The following is a 25,113-nucleotide window of genomic DNA, read 5'->3' on the forward strand; positions in this document are numbered from 1 at the left end:
ATCTCCTGTGTCCCACAGAAACAATCTCCGCCTCTTTCAGGGCTAAGTGCTGATGAATTGATCACCTAGAAGATAAACCATTTTGATTTTTTTTCTGAGTCATTTTCTGACAGCACTACTTGGTGTCTTTTCTTACATTTGTAAGAAACAAGTTCAGAGTGTATTTACATGGCATATCTGGTTTATATTTTTTTTTCTTCGGTTCCCTGGGGGTTGCAGCTTTTCCTGTCCCCCTGCTGGCCAGAAGTGGAACCCAGGTGGAGGAGGCCAGAGAGCTGACAGGAAATGGACCATAGCTTGTGACATGAGGGGGGAGAAGGGGGCTTAATTGTTGATTTCAGTTGGTTTTGTTAGGTTTTTCCCGTTTGTTTTACTTTGATGGCTGATTGGCCACTGCTTGAGTCCCCTTGTTTGTTACACTTGGGCAGGTTAGTTGTTTGATCTTAGTAGACGAGTTCTGTTACTTTGGCCTTTTTAAGGACTCTTCTGTTTTGAGCTTTTGATCTCCCTCTGTTATTGCTGCAGTGACTGCTCGGTCCATCACACTTCTTTTAGTATGCCCGGTCCAGTCAACCACAAGAATCTAGTTGAAATAAAAATGTACAGCTGTACTGCTTCTGCCTACTTATTTTTAGTTTTTTTTCAGTTGCTGTTTCCAAGCACTTTGTTACACAACAAAGTTTCACAAAACTGACTCCATCTCAGATTTATGCTGGTTAGGTTTAGGCACTTAACCTAGTGGTACAGGATAATAACCATGGTTGGAGATGATGTGTGGGCTAAAATACATCATTCCTCATTACTGTCATAAACAACACATAACTGAAACATTATGTATGGCAGTCACTTTGTAGCCTATGTGTCTGTTCCAGCAAGTGAGCCTACCCACAAGCCCACACAAATGTGGAAAGATCTGTTTGTAACTTTTCACTGAAAAGACAGAAATTTCTCTGAATTAACCTGAAACCCTATCCGGGAAATCTAGACGTACCACTGGCAAATTTGTATTTGCTCTGCTGGGATGTCTAGCTACCATCTGTTGGAGCTCATTGAATATACCCAAAGGTCACTGGGAGCCAGTCGGCTCAGTCCATCCTTGTAGAGAGAGTCTCTGGGAGGGGATAACACTATGACGACAGAGCGGCATTGTAACCTGGATGTAAACAGTGTAGATGCCGGCAGTTGAGCATTAACTGCCGTTTGAATCGGCTTTGGCATCAACAGTTGTTGTGCTCGCCCATGTGCCCATGTGAACTTGTATGAAATGTATGAACACTTTGTGAATGTGTATATTCAACTTTGAAACGGCTCAGCTGAAAATCGGCTGTAATGTGCCTCCAAAAATGGCCGACCTGAACTACAACCCCCAGCATGCCTTGCATGGGGGGGGTGGCGCCTACAAGCGGCGCGCATCCAATCGCAATGAGGCACCGATGACGTCACCGCAGCACGCGTAGGATCAAAACGCAGCGCTGCGCGTTCATCTCTCTCTTTTCTCCTTCATCAACCAGTGGGTCAGTTTGTCCACCTTTGGCTCCGGGCCAAAGGGACCACGACCTTCCCCCCCCCCAAAGGGGGGGATCTGCAGCGTGGTCTGGCCGGAGGATCAGCGAGGACCCGCGGCGCAGACAGCGCCGGCTGCATCTCTCTCTCTTTTTACTCTCTCGCTTCTCCACTTCATCTCATCCGAGCTGGATCGTTTGGCTCTGGGCCAAGATCCCATCTTCCTTTCTCCCCCCGGCTGGGGGGAGGTGTAAGGCCCCATCGGGCCGCTCCGTTGGACCTGCAGCCCGTTGAAGCTGCGGTGCGCGGAGCCGCCCCCATCAGCTCTCGGTCTCAACTTTTCATCCAGAGTCCTGCTTCACGTATCCCCGGCCCCTGGGAGCTGGAAAGGGGGGGGAAGCCGCTTCGAAGCTCGGCCCCGGCCCAGGGTGAGACCCGTTCCTCTGTTCTAACCTCTCTCTCTGCTCTTAAACTTCACCTGAAAGGACCTGTGGACAGCCTGCCCCGCGCAGAACCGAGACGCATCCCGCCGCCCCGTCTGGGGCCACGCGCTCAGCCCGACGGGCACCCGCACTGTGTGAAGAAGTGGACCGGCCCCGCGCGCCCCCGAGACGACGTGATAGCCTCCGGACCGGGGGCTGGAGCGCCGGCTGCTTCAGCTGTACCCCCGTCCTCTCGTGATTCCAGAGTCAGGAGGAGGAGCGGGAGAGGTGGGAGGACTCTCTTGGATCGGACTCCGACCAAAGACCCGGCAGGAACCCCTGATCGGCACCCGGAGACCCGAGGAGGCGTGAGGTTTTGAGACCTGGGTGTATGAGTTTAACTGGGAGTGTTACAGAGCTAAATCTGTGTTCAGAGCTGAGATTACATCAGCATCATTATCAGGACTGTTGTCATTAATTTGTAGTCACTACTTTCTGCTAGTCATTCATGTTTTAAAGCGCAGTTTCGCCAGTTGATCACGGTTTAAACACCGGGATTACCATCCGTTCTAATTGCACGTGGCGTGGTTACAGTTCCGCCATCTTAAAAAAAAACGCAGCCATCTTTATGCAGCCACAATATTTTGAACCGTACATGTTCGTGATATCATGTTTATTATTGCTTTGATTTCTTTTTTTCATTCCATGCATTTAACTTTAATTTCATTTTTATTGATTGATGTTTTTCTAGTTAATTAATTGTTTTATAATACTTAAGTTCTGCCATCAGGTTTATTGGGGGTGTTGCGTTTATCATCTTTTGACACCTGTATGTAAATAAATCCTGATTGATTTTTAATGAGTGGTTGTTGTTATTTCATGCAAGATTTGGTCACAAATTGATTTGTTTAAGCAGAGCCTAGTGTTCGGATATCACGCCTTCATTGTTATTCTGTAAGATATAGTAAGATTTGCTGTTCTGCAGGATAATTCAAATCATATTGAGACTGATTTTCTGCTGTTTAGTTATCCAATTTCCCCCAAAGTAAGGCATCGGGGGTGGTGCCCCTACGAGAATTATCATTTTGATAATACAATTTGATAAATAGTCAACTTTATTAATTATTAATAATTATTAATAATATTCATTAATAGCCTTCGATAACTGGACAGCCAAGCTACCCGAGTTGCACAACAAGTCAAAGACTTTTTCTTCAAAAATTTAATAGTTTGATTGAACAAATCATTCCTTTGCCAGGTAGACGTATTTGCTGTTTTGGCGACAGATACAGCAAAAGTTTAATTTACTCACTCCCATCACTTTCCTGTTGAACCGATTCCTTTGCTCTGAATACGTAACCTTGTTCGTTGCTCTGATGGATTGTAGCACTGACCAACTGCTATCAAAGGCAGTTTGATGAGAAACCGTTGGATCGGAGGGCCCTATGGATCGGAGGGCCCTATGGATCGGGAGGCCTTATGGATCGGAGGGCCCTATAGATCGGGAGGCCCTATAAATCGGGCGGCCCTATAAATCGGGCGGCCCTATAAATCGGGCGGCCCTATAGATCGGCAGGCCCTATGGATCAAGAGGCCCGATGGAACAGGAGGACCTATAGATTGTGAGGCCCTGTGTATCGGGAGGCCCTACGGACCATGAGGCCCTATGGATCAGGAGGCCCTATAGATCGGGAGGCCCTATGGATCGGAGGGCCCTATGGATCAGGAGGCCCTATAGATCGGGAGGCCCTATGGATCGGAGGGCCCTATGGATCAGGAGGCCCTATAGATCGGGAGGCCCTATGGACTGGAGGGCCCTATGGATCAGGAGGCCCTATGGATCGGGAGGCCCTATAGATCAGGATGTCATATGGATCAGGAAGCCTTATGGATCAGGACCATACATCTTTGTAGATGTGGATCTGATCTATCAGGGTACTGAAACCCACAAAAGTTAATAGAATCTCTTATTACAAATTACGTTTCTCACACATACAGTATCAAAGCTTTGATTTTAGATTGATCTAAATAGTTTATATTAATAGAAAATGAAAATTGCATGGACAAACATGATATTATTCTTAATTCATCTTTCATCCGTGAACATAGAGCTGATGTGACTTACCCAAAAGCTCCAGTTTCGTATGATTTGCCCAAAGGACATTCTCCCAGAAACTTTGTAGCTTGTCAAGACACATTTGAGTCTGGCTTTTTGTGTTTTTCTTACATAGTGGAGTCCTTCTGGGTCTTCTTTCAGGCAGCCACATCCTGGGAGATTCTGGCTACAGTCCCATGGAAATTATAGTTCTTAATAATATTTGCAGCTCTAGTCACAGGTACATGAATATATTTGAATATAATGTTGTTCACAAGGATACCAAAGAACACGGTGGTGACTTTTGTCTCATAAATAGAGCTGAAAAGATGTTATAAATGCCCACATTTGGCATCAATAACAGCAACGTTTCAATTACCCATAAAAATGAGGGAGATTAAACACAAAAAGGTAAATTGAATTAATTTTGTCTGGAATTTCCAATTGAAGAAACGTCAGATCTCAGCAGTGCGATGACAGCTGAAGAAGAAAGCTGCTACCATTGGGACTTCTGCCATATGGGGTGTGTGGCTCATCTACAAAAGTGTTTAGGCTACTGAAAAGTATGAAAGTAACATCCACATAAACACATGATGCTGATTCTCCCGAGTGAACAGTTCCTCTAACAATATGAAAACTTATTTCATCTGTCTAAGTTTAATGCTCCGGCTGATTGTTGCAGATCTTTAGAGTCTTACAAGTAGTTGGCCCTTACAGAAAGAAAATGCCTTTTTCTCTCATTTCCACATATCTCTCTGTAGTGTAGCTTTCAATTTTGAATACTTGTTTATTGTTTTTAAACATCATGAGTAACCAAATAATATGTGACAGGAAAACATCTGCTGTCACAGATCATACAGGAATACAAGCTGATGTCAAAAACGTGTTTAATTTGATCATGCCAGAAATAACAAATGAAGAATAAATACCTCACTACTGCAAGATGAAAGAGTTTTGTGTTTCGCGAGAAGCAACACTGATGGGTCAGGTAAAATAAAAAGAATAAATTAAAGCTGCAAGCAGCGATGAACAGGCCCTCGCACCCTTGTGCACGTTCAGGCTGCAGTGGAAGCTTGTATGACTTGCATGTAGATTCTTCAGGACTGGACATTTAGCGGATGACACCACCCACAACTCTCTATATAAAACCATTCAAAATGGTTTGGCAGAAAGTAGGAACTATCAGATATCGACCAATCAGATGAAGGGGCGGGGCTAATTTGCACCAATTATGTTCAAGGAATCAAAACCATGTCCGATGACACCACCCACGAGTCTTTATGTCAAAACATTCAAAAGTTATGGCAGAAAGTAGGAACTATCAAATATGGACCAATCAGATGAAGGGGGGGGCACGCTTTTTGGCATCTATCATCGCCATTGTAACGCTTTTGACTGAGGAAAGTAATGCCCATCGTCGCAGGATCTAGACACACATTTTGATGTATAGCACACCTGGGTGCACGTTACAGTTCGGGCGAAGAAACGGCATAAATTGTGCCAAAATTACACAATTAATTCAAAATGGCCGACTTTTCGTGCATGTACGTCAAACCGTATTGTGGGGCTTGAGGCACAAAGTTTTCTAGGGGGCGCTGTTGAGCCATTAGGCCACGCCCATTGATGCAAACCATAAAAGATAAAACATTTTCGACAGGCCTGCCTTGCATGCAAAATTTGGTGACTTTTGGGGCACGTTTAGTGGGGCAAAAAGGCCCTCATTTCATCAGAAAAAAAAAAAGAGAAAAAAACATTCCTACAGATACAATAGGGCCTTCGCACTGTCAATGCTCGGGCCCTAAAAAATGAATAAAAACTACAGAGGCGACAACATGCAGGTGTAGATTCTCATTCTCCACTTCAAGATAATCTTTGAAAGCTTGAAGATATTTCATCCCCCATCTGAAAGGATTTACTCAGTTCTAACTGGCCGATGGGACGTTTCAGGCCCATTAGGTATTTGTGGGACATTCAAGTCACATCCGAAAAATGTCCACAAGTGTCCTTCTTGTGGATTGTTAGGGTCTTTTGTTCATCATAAGCTTTGGTTAGGCAAATGTATCCGATGCCTGTGGGGTCATATCCGTCAGCAGTGCTGCTAGAACCATCATTCATGAATAACTGAAAGAAATGGCGGCCATGTGCTCCGGACCGCATGGAAAACGACCAGCTAAACCATTATCATCAAGTAGAAAAGCCAGGTTCTGTGATTTTATGCTGTTTAATTGGTAAAATTCATTTTTGTGTCGGAAGCATCACAAACACACAAAGAGATTTTAGAGCCACATATGAATCCATTAACATTCCAGAGACGACACATGCGTTTTCCAATGTGTATGTTTTCTGATGTAAAACCACATCCTGTTCACATTACAAAGACATGGCTGAAAAAGAAGACTAGACTATTCTGTCTGCAGTTCTGACCTCCTCTTGAGAACTTTTGGACACTTTTTAAACAAAGGAGGTGACAACAGATCTGTACTGTGGTACATCATGTGTGCTGGGATGACTCCTCCTCCTTGTTTTGAAGAAGAAATGCAGTTCATGACTCTAAACAGGCATAAGTGGATGCAGGTGGGATGGATGGATGGATGGATGGATGGATGGATGGATGGATGGATGGATGGATGGATGGATGGATGGATGGATGGATGGATGGATGGATGGATGGATGGATGGATGGATGGATGGATGGATGGATGGATGGAAGAAGAAGTAATGTCTCGACATTGGACAATTCATTTTCAGGTTACAGTGAAAAGCAGCACTTCCGTGGTGATTAAGCCGCAGAGACAGAATGGGACAGAGTGAAAGAGGGATAGCTGAAGGCCATCAACTAATTCTTCCTTTCTTTTACCACTTCCTAGCTTTGTGAGATAGACTTTTCTGCCCTTTCCTTTCTGAAAACAGGTCTGAACCAAAGAGTTTGAACAGAGGGTAACGGCAGCGAGCCTGCAGCCTCATTTTAAACAGCAGTAGTGCGAAGTAGGGTCGTTGAAGCCGCGACTAATTATGACACAAACAGATTTGATGTTTCTTGTGAGTGCAGTAGAAATAATGACTTGCTTTTTCTACCTGCACTGTTTTGTTGAAGTGTTTGAAATATTGTTATTATTTTTGTTTAAAAGCTTAGATTCAGAGCTCTTGTGTGTTTGTGTCTGTGATGTTGCTATTTTGAAGAGATATGCAGTGGGAAACAGGCTCATTGCAGTCACTACTTCTGGGACATTTTCTCAGCAAAGGTTTTTTTTTTTTTTTTTTGAGGTTTTATTCTTATTTGAAAAAGGTGATTTCATTTGTATCTAAGGAAAAGCATGAACTGATTCAGCATTGTTCCTTTTTATTTTTCTAAAAAGATGACTGCATATTTTATATTATTTTCATCTAATTTACAAAAAGCATAGCTAGATGGGGCAGTCCAGGTTTGTATTATTCTAGCAAAGTGCTATCTCTAAGAGATTATAATTTTTTGAAAAGAAAACAACAGTCAAATGGAATAATCTGGTGACACAAGTGTATAAAAAACTGAATTTTCTGAGGGAGAAAACAAATGAAAGTGAAAATAAGAGAGTATTTTTTAAAACATGGAGGTATATTACCAAAGGTAAATTAGTCAATGTGGGAAAAGACATTAAAAATCTTGGGTTTATATTGTCTGAAGTAGCAGGAAATGAAAAAACTGATGGATGTTTTTTCTAATTTTTCAAATCTTCTTATCTTCTCATTTCATCTGATGTAGGGTCATTCAAGAAGGGCTAACGGCTCCTTTGGGATTTAGAAAAATATTTCAACATTTCCATATATACCATCCCTTACTAATGCAGTAGCATTAGTAGTGGAACTGAATCGGCCAATGATGGACTTGCTGAGGACAACGCAGGCAAAGTGAACGCATGTTCCTTCAAGTAAAACACATGCTAATTAGGCAAGTCTAGGACGAGCGTACAGGACGAGGCAAGGGACTTCTGATCTGCAGTGACTGCACAAGCTTGAAATAACAACAAGGCTCCATTTCAGTGATGATAGTACTTCACATTGACAGTTCATGAGACTGTAAACCTACAAAGCTGCATTACCAACATACTGTAACCTCTATAGGAGTGGAAGGTGCAGATAGAGTCTCATTAACGGAGGTGAATTCATAGTTGTCGCTTACATTTCCTTTGAATTTACGGAAATATGCTAAACTGTTGTTTACACAGCAAGGAAACTCCAAGGACACAGTGAGGCATCAGGAAAAGCACAGACATAATAACATTCTTAGACTCCAACTGTCACTTAATGTATGCAGCATTATTAATAAAAAGGATCAACTGATGTCTGAAGTATATACTGTATATATACATATTAATTGATTCATTAATGGCGTATTTTTCAATCAGCAAGAATTCAGAAGGAGACTGAGTCTATTGAGATGTCCCAATAGATGATAGATGTCTTGAAAATTGTTGTGATTGAATGTGTCTGGAACTCCAGCTTCACACTCTTCTTATATTGTTTCCCTTAAATTCAGAGTTCATTTATGAAGGTTATTTTAATTAATATGATAAAAAATAGGTTTCATCTGATATTGGATTTTTACCAGTCAAATCTGTGCTGTTTTTTTCATTTTCTTGTTTAATTATAAATCCTAATGAGATAGATTTTAAAGGCCGTAAAAAAGACTGTGCCTGAAAGAAAATATTCAGACCAAAGCATTTTATTTCATTAAGACCTCAAGAAATTGTGTAAGCTTTTAAGAAAAGGGTGTCTCCTTCAATCAACCTTATTTAAACCTGTAGGGATGATAACAGAAGTAATTATTAAATTAAAGTTTAGTTCAAGATAAGTTTCACACATATATTTTAGAGATGTAACTTAGTATTTTTATAAGCATGTCTTTTTAAGTGACAGATATTAATTATTAAGTTGAATTCATTATACTTTATTGTCCCAGTTGCTTGAAGTGGAAATAAAATGCTCGTTTTCAGCCCTCTAATTTAATTTGTGGCACCTCTGGAGCAGCTTTGTGCCTAGCACATCTCTGAAAGCCTTTAATTATTTTGGAGCGACTAAGAATGAGAATCACAAGGAGAGCTTTCACCTGAATACGAGCAACCATTTAAAAATTGGTCAAAGTACGTGAGGATTTGTGATGGGTGGGGCTTGAGGCTCACATAACACCAAACGCACATTTTCATCATATCAACACAATGTCCAAGGTAGATTTTCAGCATTTCCTGTAATTGACTTCAATACTTTGAATCTTTTCATTCGTCTTCAAGCGAGAATCAGATTCAGAATATAGAAGTGGAAGGCACTATGAGGCACGTCTTTGTATTTCGATCTGGTTTCAAAGAAGTCTCAAACAAAAAGTGCTTTTTCAGTGCATGCACTTTGATTTTACAGGCCGACAACACGGCAAAGGTGTTGGATTTCTCCAGTAAACGTGTCAGAGAGCTGTTTTCCAGCACTAGCAGCTCATGATTCTGAACTGTCTGTGCTGCTTTGCACAAATATTGTGTTTACCGCCGTTGCACAGTCTCACGTTTATGTGCTCTATGTCACGCTAGAAAAATGGGCTCAATATTAGTAAATAATAATAGATAATTATCACACTAAAACAGCCTGAATTGTTGGCACTCTGGAGTCCAAAGCGGTTTGATGAGAGCATCATTAGCTTCTCTGTTTCTTGGCAGCAGATATTATATGACAGTGACACCTATTAATGTAGCCGTTAGAGAGAGAGAGCGAGGAAGAGACAGTCAAAGACAGATCACAAGCTGCAAAACCAGCAATAACAGGCGATGAGCACAGTGCTGAGGGGACAGACACGTCCAGCTGCAATCTTCTCTTCCTTCTCCAAATTATGTCTTAAACATTCATGGAAGGATTTTGATGTGTTGAAGTCGTTCCCAGAAAATCCTGGAAACGACACGATGATAACGCGTTGATGTGTTTCTGACCAGCAACTTGTTCACATCAATTATCTTTGACTATCAGCAAGTCTCCAGTAATTTGACCAAATCTGCTCATTTTCAGAAAAGCTCCTGCTTGTGATTCTCGGTCTTTGTTGCTCAGACGTGACTAAAGGCCCTGGAGTTATGCTGGGTGCAAAGCTTCCATGGAGGTACCAGAGGTGGCTGAAAAGGAGCATAACATATTTACTGTGAGTGACATCTTTGGAATCCTAGATGCAGCTTATTTCTAACACCAATAAATGTCAGTCTTTTATAGAATTTTATAGAAAATATTTTTTTGTCTCCTTGCATCTCCTCATCCATTCCACATGTTTCCAGGGGTAACTAACACTGCACCTAACTTCTCCTCATACAGTTCCACAGTGGCGAATCGTGACTGGACCCAGGCTTGATCTGTGACACCAGGGACGGTACTTCTTGTCATGTGGGAGTAGGGGTGTAACGATACACTAATCTCACGATACTGTACGATACACGATATTGAGGTCACAATAACGATAACGATACGATATTATAGCAGTATTTTTTTAACAACCTTGAATGAGGAACATGTGACTGGAAAAAAATGTCTTTTATTTGAAAGACACAAAATACAAAACAATGCTGTGCGTTTGCCCTATTGTTACAGTTTGTAATGCTTTATAACTGTTTAAGTTTTAAAGAGAAAGCCAGGACAACCATTTTCCACAAACTGAACTAAAAGTAAATGTCAGGTTTGCATTATGCATCTTCAGTTTCATACAAGTAAAAATATTTTGCCACAAACTGAATAGTTTCTCTCATGTATGATTTGACTTTTTTATTTTCCAGAAATTTAACAACTAAAATTAAATAAATAAATAAAAGTAAATAAATATATACAATTTTACATCATAAAAAAGATTGATTCATGCTCACCTTAAGTGTAAGAGGAGATTTATTTTTGTTAAGAAGATTATTTTGGTAATTCAGGGTTCATTATTTTATAAATATATTATTTATATTCTGATGTAAATCAGGGACTATAATGACACTAGTCAGTTTATCTGTAGTGATTAGTCTGTTTTAGATTGGGCGGAGTGATACGCCACAGTACGGCACTAGGTGTTGTGTTGATGATCTAAAATCCTACACTGTTGAGCGGACAGTAAAGTACACTGGAACTCAGCAGAAGTTGTCCCCGTGTTTATCCTACTCACGACCTGAAAAAGGTTTAATTTAATAAGGTAAGGCTTAACTCTACACCAGCCTTACATAAGTAAAGGTTCAGAGCTCAAAACGGGACTGCAAAATGGGACTAGTTTCTTCTGAGCAGAGTAAGATTTTGGTCCGCAGGTCGAGGCGCGGTCGGATGCGTGTTACTAGTCAACACAATAGATTAATATTAATATTCCAATATCGCGATACACTCTGTCACCTCCACGACACGTTTCGTGACGTTTTTGTATCGCGAAATTTCGTGGCACGATGTATTGTTACACCTCTATGTGGGAGTGACTTGAACTGCAAGCAGCTGCAGAGATCTTTGCAGTCCTGGCTGAACCAGCAGAGAGAAGCACAATCACCTGGTCCCACCTCAGATATCTGCATGTGTGTGTGTTTCCTTCAGGCTGCCTACGGCTCATCCTTCAGCGTTTCCTTTGACAGTGAAAATATTTCATGTTGATACACCGTTTTCCCCCCTTTGTTCTGCAGCGTTGCTGAATATCAAGAAACCTGGTCACTCGCAACCCTAAACAGACAATAAACATAAGACAAACTCACACACATACTTTATATCAAAGTTCCTGTGGCGGTGTAAAACACCGTCCTGCCTGACTTTGCGGATTCTTATTTTTCCAAAGACCACAGGAGTTGGCCCTACGCAGCAGGGCTGAGCGCGATCGGCTAGTCCGCGTGCAAGCTGCAAAAAAAAATAAATAAATAAATCGATGCGCCGTGTCTTTTTCTGTCTGCAGATCGACGCTCGGTTTCAGAGTTCCCATGTGAGATGCTATGGTTGGCAAACATCTGTTAATGGATTAAAAAGTGAGTAAATAAGAGGTGAGTTGAGTCCATCTGCCGAGCACAGCGCACTCAGCTGAAAATTGAGTGTCTACCTGGATGTTTTATTTGCATAATTTCTGATCAGAGTGTAGAAACATCCACAGCTACAGCAGACTCGTCATTTAGAGCAGAACTGAGCCAGCTGATGGCAGATGTCGGTGGAATGTAAAAGAGGGTGTGATGTTTGTTCAGCCTTCATATTTGTGAAGCGTCCCTGCCATCTAAAAACTTTGAAATGTGGCCTTCAGTAAATAACATTTAAAGCATAAAGACTGAACGGCTGCAGTATGAGTCACTATAAACACCACAGAGCTCACATTTCTCTTGCTACGCCTGGTTAGATGGACAGGCTGATATCCAAATAGTTTCAAAGAGCCAAGTGTTTTCATTTTTGCAAAAAAAGTCCTGATGAAAGGATGAGCCAATAAAGAGAGATGTTTCTTTTACAAAAACCTTGAACTGTGAAGTTTAAAGTCCAGAACCATTTAAATCAATCAATACATAACTGAATAGTAAAATAAGTACTTATACTTAAAGACAGACTTGTAATAAAAAATGTTCCTACCTGAAAAAAAACAGCCATGGCTGCGATGATCCTCTGCTCTCTGAGCGCCGCATTCAGACTATCAAAGTCGTCAGAGTTGTACATGTAGATCTGCATCTGTGAAAGACAGAAAACACAGAATCAGGAGGCAGAATCCAAAAACATCAAGATCTTCATTTGAATAAACATGTTAAGTTGGTGCACATGGCATAAAAATCAACCTTGCATCCAGCAAATCGCCTCATTTATAGTGACACTCTTGAATCTTGGTGCAACATTAGCAGCACATCAGCACCATCCCAGACCAAAGTAAAAAGAATCAGTAAAACTAAAATTGGAGCTGCTCAAACATGTGTAGCCGCATAGAGATGCTTTGGAGTAGGGAATATGTTCCAGCCTCATCTCTGTGATGCTGCCTTCTCAATATTCCTGATGAGTATTCCTGCTCCAGGCATATCCATTCTGTTTAGTGATCTTACATTCCCTCTTCCTCTCCTCATCTTGGCACAGCTCTATTGCTGTATCATTTCTTCATTTTATTGGGAATTGGGGTTTTCCGTTTGGATATCTGTTGGAATTTTCACAGGTCAATCAGCTGCCTCTGCATCTAAACCCCTCCCCCGTCGATGGCATAAATCAACATAATAGATAAAAGTTAAAAGATGCAACTAATGGTAATCCTGCAAGCCCCTCAGCACCAGAAAAAAATAAAAAGAAAAGAAAAATCCAAAATCTGCTGCCAAGGAAACAAATCTGGTAGAAAATCTCCAGAATACGCAAAGATGAATGTGAATGTGTATGAATGTTGGTGGTGGTCGGAGGGGCGTTAGGCGCGATATGGCAGCCACGCTTCCGTCAATCTGCCCCAGGGCAGCTGTGGCTACAAACGTAGTTTACCACCACCAGTTAGGATGTGTATGAATGAATAATGATTTCTGTTAAGCGCTCTGGGTGCCTTGAAGGGCGCTATATAAATCCAAGTCATTATTATTATTATTAAGATGCTCGTAAAATAATAGGTGCTCCCGGAAGAAGTGTCCACTAGGGCAGCAACAATCTGACATTGTGCAATCAGAGCAGGCAGTGATCCTAAACACACATGTGGCTAAAATACAAAAAAAGAAGGATGGTGCAATTACTCATTAAAAATCCTTAAAAGGCCTTAACCCATCTTAAAGGAGCTGTATGTAAGAGCAATAATAAAACGAATCATAAAATGACCCCGATATGTCAACAGACATTTGAAAATCATGTTCATTTCAAATACTTATGTCACTGACAACAGCACTCAAGCCAGGATATTCCAGTTTAAAAAGAGGAGTTGCAGCCCTCAACTGATGTTTATGTTGTCATTTTTTGTTTTGGCCTGAAGCTCCACCCTCCACCTATCTCCCAATCACCAAGTCAGTATTGTTTCTGAAGCTCCACCCTCCACCTATCTCCCAATCACCAAGTCAGTATTGTTTCTGAAGCTCCACCCTCCACCTATCTCCCAATCACCAAGTCAGTATTGTTTCTGAAGCTCCACCCTCCACCTATCTCCCAATCACCAAGTCAGTATTGTTTCTGAAGCTTCACCCTCCACCTATCTCCCAATCACCAAGTCAGTATTGTTTCTGAAGCTCCACCCTCCACCTATCTCCCAATCACCAAGTCGGTATTGTTTCGGCATCCGGGTTGCCAGCTCGGCTCTAATTATCGCAGCCATGGCAGCCTACGTTCCTGCTGCATTCTGCAGCCTACCTGGCAACCTCTGGTCGGGGGGAGGAGGGGGAGGGTACACGCCGCTCAACAATATTTTGAAAGTGACTGCAGTACCAGTTTTGACCATTTCTTACAGACGGCTCCTTTAAGTGTTGTAAATTGACGGTTTCTAACCTGACCAGATTCAGCCGTCCAGACACACACTCTTACAGCACTTTCTAAGTCTGCACAGGTCAACTCTCCTGAGCCACAGCCCTCCTAAATGTTTATGTCCAACCCTCTAAATGTGGGACCTGAAGAGAGCTGAACATGAACAAACTTCAATGAACCGAAGAAGGACGTGGCCGAAGTTCCTCCATAATGGGAGCGACTGATGAAGTTATGCAGAAAACACTTACTTCAAGTCATTATTTCTAAACGTGGTTCTACAAGCTGCTAAATGATGGAGTGAACTTGTTATTTTACAGATGTGGCTCACACTCTTTAATGTTAGCCAGGTTTATGGACCTATATCCCATATCGTTTTACTTTCTAAAATTCTTGGAAAGACTTCTGTGACCATTTATCACATAAATAATCATGTTCAGTTATGATTTACGTGACATTATAAGTCCAAAACTGCACTGGTGAAAGTTGCTAATCATCTCCTTTTGGTTTCAGATAACATTGTTGTGTGTCTGCTTTAACTCTCAGATTAAAGTGATCACGACTGTCTACTGCAGGAATAAACAGTCCAGTTTGATCATGTGGAAAATGAGCTCCCCTCCACATATTAGATTTAGTCATCGTGTTCCACATGCTTCTGTGATTAGATGGATATTTTTCACTTAATAAGGGCTATATGCTTATATTAGGTAATATAATTCGGTAATTTTATCAGGTGGAATGATACTCAACTGTAATATATCCATGAAGTCTGTAACATCAAAGTTTGGCTTCGGACAAAACTGAAAATGTCTAAAACAAACATCTTCAGGACAAACTATCTAACCATGTAGTTGTATTACTTTCACTTTCAGCAATGAATGGATTGTATTTTACAAGAAAATATTATTTAACACGCACACACAGACACACGCATGAAGATTTATCCCTAACTTCTCAGTATAATGTATTTTTTAAATTATTTTTATTACTATTTATTTATTTATTTTTTTTACTTTACTGTCACTAAGCATCAGCCTCCAGTCGACAGTCTGGATCCGAGCAGTGCTCTGGTGTGACTTCTGTGTCAATCACTGTTTTCTGACGTTCCCTTATACGGCTGTTCATAAGTGCTGTGGACACCAAGATACCCTGGTTCCCCGGTTAACAAGTGACGTGATGCTGTCTTTGAATCGTGGAGCATACTGTATGTCTGAGACGCTTGGGTGAAGAGAGGAGTTTAGTTTATTTCCTGACCAACGTTTGGTGGAGAGCTGGATTAAATGGCAGGGAAGGATGCCGGACAGACTTAAGCTTGAGTTATGGTTCTGCGTCAAAACAACGCCGTGTTTACAGCGTGTGGTACGCGTCGACGCAGACCACACGCCGTCACTGACGGCGTCAGTGACGGCGTCAGTGACGGCGTCAGTGACGAGGTGCACTGACGGCGTCAGTGCACCTCCCGAAAATTGTAACTACGCGTTGAGGCGACGCAGACCACACGCAGAGGGAGAGGGCATTTCCGGTTTCCGGTTTGAAGCAGTCGTGAACTTTCAGCACTCTGTTCTTCGTGTATGTGTGATTTTTTTTGTTTTGGTATTTTGCACAATAGTTGTCCTTATCTCTTTGATTTAATGTGACCGGAAAAAGTCGGATAAACCATTCAGGAAAAGATCGCTAACTAGCGGTCGCGGGGGATACTGCACCGCGACCAAATGGAGTGACGGAGAATTCCGAAGGGTTCACGACGGCGTCACGGTGACGGCGTGTGCTCTGCGTTGCTTTGACGCAGAACCATAATTCAGGCCTTAGTGAATTAAAACGTTGTTTACAGTTGGTATTATTCCAGTGGCAGAATCCATACTTGCCCAGATAGCAAAAGATGTTAAATCAATGTTGAATTATGGTCAAAAAGGTTGGTTTTTGGTTAAGGTCGACAATTGATGGTGGATCAACCATCAATCAATCACCCAATTCTAATGCCAACGTGTAACCAATGTTGAATCAACGTATTCTCTTTGTCGCGGAGAATGCTTCAACATGGATTCAATGTTTTTTCCCCACCATATTTCAACGTTTTGCTATCAGGGTGGTCAACCTGGTCAAAAACTGGCCAACCAGACTGATACTGGCAAGACCAAAGAGGTCTGTCATTGCTAAGGAAAAGCTGATCTGAGCTTTGGCATCATTTTGGTCGGACCAGAGGAGGAGAGAGTGTAGGAACGTCTGGGAATCAGAAGATTCTGGATGGACTGATGAACGTTAAAAAGATAAATACTATTTTTCAATGTTATTTAATAATACTTGATCATTTCTATTTTTTTCTGCGGACGTTATCCCAGCAAATTCTTTTTGTGGCACTCCTGTTTCTCCATGCAGTAGTTGCACAGTGATTGCACCGGGAAGGCCAACTCCTATTCAATATTGGAAGCATGAAGTCAGTCATTTATACATGGATTTTTGGGGTGTAGCACACTATCACCCTTTATTGCAAAGTAGTGTGTGTGAAACAATATCAAGGGTAAAATAACTCAGTCAAGTGCGTGTGCTCAGGTGAATTATTTGCTAACATTTGGCTATAATGACAAAATCTTTACTATATTTAGCTGTGTGTTTCAGGTTGACGAGTTGCTCGGTTAATAAATCCTGCTGCAATGGGCTTTTTTGTGTTTCCTCTAAAATACAGAAATACTCTGTATTAAAAATAAGCTATCGTTAGCTCAATACTGTTGCAATTCCTAACTCCATTTTGACTTTTATGTTAAAGTACAGTTTGGTCAATATTTGGAGCTTGACTCTGTATGCTTTTTGCAAACAGTCAATAATAATAATAATATGAAATGCTCCAGGTGGTTGTTCATTCAAAACAAATGAGAAAATACACACAGTTCCACACACAAAATTGTCCATGATAGTCAGGTACCATTTGTTGCCATAGTGATCTGGAGGTATGATGTACTGAGGAGCAGAAACAATGTTTAAACACCTCCACACACAGAGAGAGAGAGAGACACAGAGAGAGACACAGAGAGAGAGAGAGAGAGAGAGAGAGAGAGAGAGAGAGAGAGAGAGAGGAGAGAGGGAGAGAGGGAGAGAGAGTGTGTCTGGTATTTTCTCCAGCAAATTACCCGTTGCGTAAAGTACCCTGTGTACCATGTTTTGATCTATTTGAAGGATAAACATTAGTCAGACCTGTTCGGCAGAGAATCTGTTTGATGACTGTCAATCAGAGAATCCACTACAACCACACTGATTCTTGGAGACTGATATTAATTAATGCCAAAAAGTGGACTTGACCTATTTGTATGACCCGCCCCATGAATGCAGAGGAGCCTGTGGCTGTGGAGCTGGGTTGGGATATTCAGGTCCTCCAGGGCCACTGTACTGCATGTCTTCCATGTTTCCTTGCACCAACACGCATGATTCAAATAAGTGGATTATAATCAGCTTGTCATCCAGGTCTGTTAGTTTGTTAATCACAGAGCCATTTGTATCAGGGCATGCTGAAGCAGGGGGACATGTAAAACATGCAGGACAACAGCCCCAGAACACCGGGATTGCCCAGCCCTGGTGCAGAGTATAAGTTCCAAAGAGACTGGAACTTGGATATCGTTACCTTTCAGTTCCTTAGACAAACTCTAGAAAATCCTGGGCTCTCACCTGGTTTATGATATTAATGAAAAAAAAAGAAAGATAAAAGAAAGAGGAGAATGATTCTTTGTGCAAAGTGTAGTTTTCCATTGTCGTGTTGAAAAATGCATGGATGTCCCTGGAAAAGAGGCTTTTGAAGGCAGTATTTTGATTCAAATTCTAACTGTACTTTTCTGCATTAATGCTGGCATGACCATTCATTTTGACCAAACATAACCAATAATAAAGGCACTCATACTTTAGTTCAGGGTAGCTGTGGGTCATAATAAAGATAGAGACAGAAGATTGCAAATCCAGCCTCAGCTGCAAATATCAGCGTCTCAAAGCAACATACTGAACGCCGGCCCTGACCATGTGCAAATTAATACATATGTGATAGACCAGTTCACTTAGAGTACAAAATAAAGCATTTGCTTTGGACAGTGACTGAATATGGCTTGCAATGTGAAGTACTTTGAGTGGTCATACTTGAAAAGTACCAAAATAGGGACAGTCCATTTACAGCTCCAGTGGCAAAGTCAATGATTGAGGGCTGTAATTCATGACGCGGGAACCGTAATGTCTGATTTAAGTCTTCCAATTTGTTAAGTAGATATAAAAATATACCTGCATTGCTACATGGTACTTCATTTTATATTATTTAATTTATATACCCAACAGCATGGCAGTGCATTCACTAGTTAAACCAAAAGCACATTAGTCTGGAGAAAACTAGTATACAGACTCTTGAAACAACATTATGTTGCACACTACTTCAGCTAATGGCCCACTGACTGCAGGAACAAGGAATGAGGTGAAACAAAAATAATTAATCATTTAGCAGACGCTCTTTTATAGGAACAATGACGAAGCCAATCTTCTAAACCTATGACCAGACTCAATAATGTCATTCCATGAAAGTGATGCCACATAAGTGTGTCTCTCTCACAACATGTAAAGCACAGCATGTAGTGTATTTGTAACTGGGCAAGCTTCCAGTCAGACACGTTGGCTAAAAAACGCGAGCAAGAGATGGTATCACACTGTTTGAATGCTACGATGTCAGCAACCCAGCGAGGGAGGTTATATGTTGAGGATGTGGGACCTTTGGATGATTTGATACCCAGCATCTACATTAACAGAGACACACTTGGTGTGTTAAGTGTTCCAGTGTTCAGAAGCCAAACTTGATATCACAACGAGAGATTGATAAGGGGCGTATATCATCATCCCCAAGGGTGTAATAAGCCCTGATAGCGCGAGTCTGTGTGACCCCTTAGCAAGACTAAGAGATAAAGTACCTCGACAAAATGCCTGCCTGCCTCTCTCTCTTTCCCTCGCTCTCCAAATTCACACACACATACATACATACATACATAATATGTGTGTGTATATATATATATATATATATATATATATATATATATATATATATATATATATATATATATATATATACATAATATCTGTGTATATACAAAAGCAGACATCCCCTTATTTTTCAGTGCATTAAAACACAAGTAAGGAGAAAGCCTGCATTAAAATTAGCTTGATTAATCTTCAATGTGTTTGTGAAAAATTTGCTTCTGGCGTCATCAGGTGGGAGAAACTCAGAAAACAGACCTGATCTCAGACAGAGACATTTCATTTTCATGAAACAGAGACTTTTCACGTTCAATGTTGTATAAATATAGGGCTAACTGTGTGTTGTGTTGAATAATGTGTTAAATAGTTCAAAATATACAAAACACCTTATATCCATTAAATGTAAAACCTTCCGGGCATCTTCAAGGAATATATGGTTAGATTAAGATTACATGAAGAAAGTACTAAACGGAACTAAACTGGATTAAAATTAAACCTTTTCAACAACTATGGTATGATGAAAATGTGAGAAAAAACAAAAGCAAAGTCAATATTGAGACCATGATCCAGTTTGCTTCTCTGTAAATCGGAGCAATGTCGGCACCTTTATTCCACAGAACTTCAAGAACAGTGGCAACCCAACCTGTTTATAATGTTGAGCAACAGCACAGTCCGTGTTTTGTGTAGATTTCCCTGTCTTGTGTTCATGTAAACTGTTCGTTTAAATCAACATTTCCTCATTGGATGAAATCAATGTATCTTTATCGTCAAGGTGCGTGCCTAAAGCACTTAAGGTCGCTGTAATTAAACCCATTAGTAGGGTTTAATTAGAGCGACCTTAGTCTTTATCCAGGAGTGCTAGTTAATTATGGACCCATATCCAATCTCCCTTTTATTTCTATAGTCCATCTAAATAAACAAATACATTAGAACTGTTGCCAATCAGCTATTTGAGCATTTGCAAAGAAATCATTGTTTGAAGAGTTTCAGTCAGGACTTAGAATACATATGAATATAAAAAACAATATCTTCAACATTATGAACACATTCTTCAGCAGGTTCAGTTCAGAAACAAGTTCAGCATCCTCCTCTCCCGCCCCCAGCCAAACTAATGCCCCATCATCGCTGGACACACAGCTTTCCCGTCGCCCCCTCAGCTGTCTCAACTTCCACCTCAGTCAAAGATCTCCCTGCTGCTCCATCGCTGTCTCCCACCACATCAGGAGATGCTGGGCCATCCTTCACCCCTGACCAGGTGGTCAGCAGCACAGGAGCACCAGTCCTCTTCACACTGTACACCTCACACTGCCAGTACAAGTCAGAGTCCTGTCATCTGCAGAAATACTCTGCAGTTGTGGGGGGAATCATTGATGGACAAGAGACTGAGTACAATGAACTGGTGGACCGTTTTGATGGTGTGAGAACAACATTTGCATATTAAATGTGAACAAGACAAAGCAGATGATTTTAGGAGAGCCAGGATTAAGTAAAATAGTTTTCCCATCATGGTAGAAAAAGTGGAGGTGGTGGAGGAGTATAAATACCTCAGTGTTTACCGGGATAACAGAATGGACTGGAGATGCAACACTGATGCTGTTTATAAGAAAGGACAGAGCTGACTTGACTTCTTATGGAAGCTTTGGTCCTTCAGCATTTGCAGAAAGATGTTATATATCTTCCGTAGGTTTGTTGTGGAGAGTGCAATCACATCTGCAGTCATATGTTGGTGAGCAGCATCAGAGCCAGTGACTTAAAGAAACTGTACAAGTTGATAAAGAAGGCTGGCTCTGTTCTGGGGACTGTTCAGGAGCCTCTGGAGCTGACTGTGGGAGGATAAATTGAAGACGAACGTGGAAAACCCTGAGCAACCTCTTCACAACACAGTGGTTCCGTAACAAAGGGTTCTTCAGATCTGCTGCAAGCACAGATCGCAACAGGAAGTCCTTCTTGCCAAGAGCAATAAGCCTGTACAATGACTCTTTGAAGAAACTTTAATAACTATTGCAACAATTAATTTCCCCTCCAGGGATAAATAAATTATCTTTGAAATTTTATTTTTTATTTGAGCAAGTTTCATCAAACATCTCTTCTGTCCCAAGAACGGATACTTGTCTACACTTGTCTTGTTAGATCTCAGTGCTGCATTTGATCATTGATCATTCTACTACAGTGGCGTGTTCATATTTTTGGATAAACGAACGCTGTTTGCCTGGTTCAAGTTGTATTTATCCAATACGTTCCAGTTTGTTCATGTGAACGAGGAGCGTTCCTTATTCATGGCCACTGTGTGTTCGTCAGTTTTCTATACTTGGATCATTACCATAGGCGCCGAATTATGTTTTTGCTGGTGGGTGCTGAATGTCATGTAGTGTAGTGTAGCAATTCAGCAACGTAGATTTAACAGCGGTAACGGACATGAACGCCGCACGCACACACACAGACACACAAATAATAATCAAATTCTAAACAAATTCGGGTGTTCATCTGAGGAAAAAGGAGGCTATTTTTCTATAGTTCATAACCAAGATCATTCTTTCTTCCATCTTGATCGTTTCTAATCTACAACAGTAGAATTGAATTTTTTTTAATTTCACCGTGCGCTCTGTGACGGCATCTGGGCGGTGTCCAATAGGAGAGAAGGTGGAGGGAGAAAAAAAAGTTGCAGCTTGTAGATCAGAGACGATCAACATGGAAGAAAGAATGATCTTGGCTGTGAGTCTGTGAGGAGCTGTGGGATGAGACTGCAGGACTATCGGGACATCAATAAAAAGGGACAAAAGTGGAGAGAAATCTCCCAGAATTTGGACACACCTGGTGTGTTTAAAAGTGGTAGAAATGTGATATACTTTTGCTCTTTTAACAATAAAATGTTAATTTAAAATAAAATATAGCATTTCCATGCCTCATCTGGGGATCAATTGAATCATTGATCAATATATGGTTATGAAAAGACCACGTGTCAATACTTTTGCAAACTGAAGCACTACAGGTCCGCTAAAATGACTGACATGAGCTAAAAAACAACAACATAGTTCAGAAAGGTTTTTTAATAAAATATGATTCAGCCTGACCTGGCCATCATGGAGCTCCCGAACGAGCCTTTATTCCCCCAAATCCTGTCTTCATGAGGATTTCATGGACCCATCCCCTCCTTGCTGCTGCTGCTCGTCTCCTCCTCAGAAGAAGAACTAAAGCCAGGGCTTTTCTTTGAATCAGGGACACATGCATTTTGCAAACCGAGCTGTAGCTACTGTACGTCCAAATGAGTGGGAAAACGGCGCCAGACCGGAAAAACTTTTTTTCAGTCGCCAAGCAACTTGCAACAAATGTGTACACAGGTGTATGCGCGCAGGCTCTGCGTCACTCAGACCCTGCGCTCTTGCGCAGCGGCAGTACATACACTTGAATTGGGAAAGCCGGCGGCGGCTGTGCGCCCTTTATTTGAAAACCGCTTTAGCCAATCAGTGATTGTTGACATGGGGGCTCCCCTACTCGGCTCTCCCCGTGGGTGCTCGGCCATCTCCGTGGGTGCTCGGGCCCCGAAGCACCCACGGTTCCGGCGCCTATGATCATTACTACATATACTTCCATTGGGTACTTTTGTGAGGCAGCAGCACAGAAACGCCCATTGCTCTGTAGATGATACTCGGCTATATCTATCTCTCAAGCCAGATGAGGTGGGTGAATGAGCTGGACTACAAACAAATATGATTGAAATCTATACTTTGATGAATGGTCAAGTCCCACTACTAAACTTAGATAAGCAGCGGAAGCGCTTGTATGACTCACATGTAGATTCTTCAGGCCTGGACATTTAGCAGATGACTCCACCCACGACTCTCTATATCAAACCATTCAAAAGTTATGGCAGAAAGTAGGAACTATCAGATATCGACCAATCAGATGAAGGGGCGGTGCTAATTCAGGCCAATGAAGGTCAAGTACTCAAAACCATGTCAGATGACACCACCCACATGTCTTTATCACAACCCATTCAAAAGTCATGGCAAAGAATAGGGACTATCAAATATTGATCAATCAGAAGAAGGGGCGGGGCTAATTTGCACCAATTATGTTCAAGGACTCAAAACCGAGTCCGATGACACCACCCACGACTCTTTATATCAAACCATTCAAAAGTTATGGCAGAAAGTAGGAACTATCAAATATTGTGAGTCCAGTGAAGGGTCTTCACAGGAATCCAGTTCCTCTACTTACACATAAAGCCCTTAAGGGCTTAATTTCTATCTTAAAGAACTCATAGTTCCATGTTATCCCAACGGAGCACTTTGATCTCAGACTGCATGTTTGCGTGTGGTTCCTAGAGTCTCCAGGGGGGAACAGGGGCCAGAGACTTCAGTTACCAGGGTCCTCATGGAACCAGCTCCTTGTTAGCGTTCTAGACTCCAACACCCTCTCTCATTTTCAGGACTAGACATAAAACACTCCCATGATGCCCTGGACTGTTTCCTCACTCTGTTTTACGCTCTCTTTGCTTTGTATATACATCTTTATTAAATATCACTTCCCACTGGTCTTCGTTTTCAGCTAACATGCTCAGGATTTCCTGTGCCTTAGCCTCAACTATCATGTTAGCTTTATGAGGTTAAGCTTTGTAACAAAATAGTCACAATATAGTGTACTTTTATTCATTTTATATTTATTTAGTACTTAGGCAATGTTATTTTTATGAAATTTCTTGTTTTTTTTATATGTTTTCAATAATTTTAGACACAAATGGAAGCTTGAATATTGGTATGATCTTCTTAAGATCTACTTAAATGGAATAGGAAATACCAGCCAGTAGCTTCCCATCACAGTGCAGCAGTTTGAAACATTTTTAGATCCACCATGGATACTAATATCTCACACAGATTTTCTGAAGAGTGCTTTTGAGCCTCTTTTTCCTCATGCTGTCTAGTGCTGTGCTGCAAATGAGCCGAGCAAGCAGGTGCAGAAACCAGCTGGAACACGCCCACATTATTTCAGTCACAGTTAGTTATTTCAGCATTGCATGCTTAGCTTATGTCAAACTGTGATGCTAACAATATTACTCTACATCAAATCTTTTCAAATATATCCAGATGTCCTCATTCCAACTGTACACCAGCCATCATCATGGCTCAACAACACTGGTGATCAGAGGTCCAAGGGCACGCTAGACTCTTCATCGTAATGTTGTACATTAGTGTAGTTTTTGACCTTGAGAATATATTTGAATCAGTCCTGCTTTTTATTAAAGTTCATTCAGAACTCTGCTGCTCCAGTCCTCAGAGACCAAATGAGTGGACACATCAGTCCAGCTCTGAGGTCTTTACACCGGCTGCCTGTCTGTCAGAGGACAGACTTTAAAGTTATGTTGCTGGTCTATAACGCTCTGAATGGTCCAGGACCAGAACACATCAGTGCCCTCTTGACCCAGTATGAACCTTCCAGACCCCTCAGGTCATCTGGATCTGTTTTTTTATCAGTTCCCAGACTCAAGACTAGACATTGAGAAGCTGCATTCAGCTTCCATGCTCCACATGTCTGGAACTAACTCCCAGAAAGCCTCAGATCAGCTGAAATACTAAGTGTATTTAAGTCCTCACCTGTTCTCAGCTGCCTTTGAGTATAGCCCTAAATCTGCAATCCCAAAACTTAATCATATTTTAACTACTGATTTTATCTGATTTTTATCTTTTCTTTTTGGTTTAAATTTTAAATCACTATTTATTTATA

At 41.4% G+C, this 25,113-nt stretch overlaps 1 protein-coding gene across 1 annotated transcript in view; it reads right to left on the reverse strand.

Annotated features, from left to right (window-relative positions):
* LOC133449557 (receptor-type tyrosine-protein phosphatase gamma-like) overlaps positions 1–25,113 on the reverse strand; it is a 448,089-nt gene that overhangs the window by 109,517 nt on the left and 313,459 nt on the right. Inside the window, exon 5 of the mRNA XM_061728722.1 lies at positions 12,571–12,666. Within this exon, the coding sequence (XP_061584706.1) occupies positions 12,571–12,666 (96 nt within the window). The remainder of the gene's footprint in view (positions 1–12,570; positions 12,667–25,113) is intronic.

The sequence above is a fragment of the Cololabis saira genome, chromosome 8, assembly GCF_033807715.1.
Source record: "Cololabis saira isolate AMF1-May2022 chromosome 8, fColSai1.1, whole genome shotgun sequence".
NCBI lineage: Eukaryota > Metazoa > Chordata > Actinopteri > Beloniformes > Belonidae > Cololabis > Cololabis saira.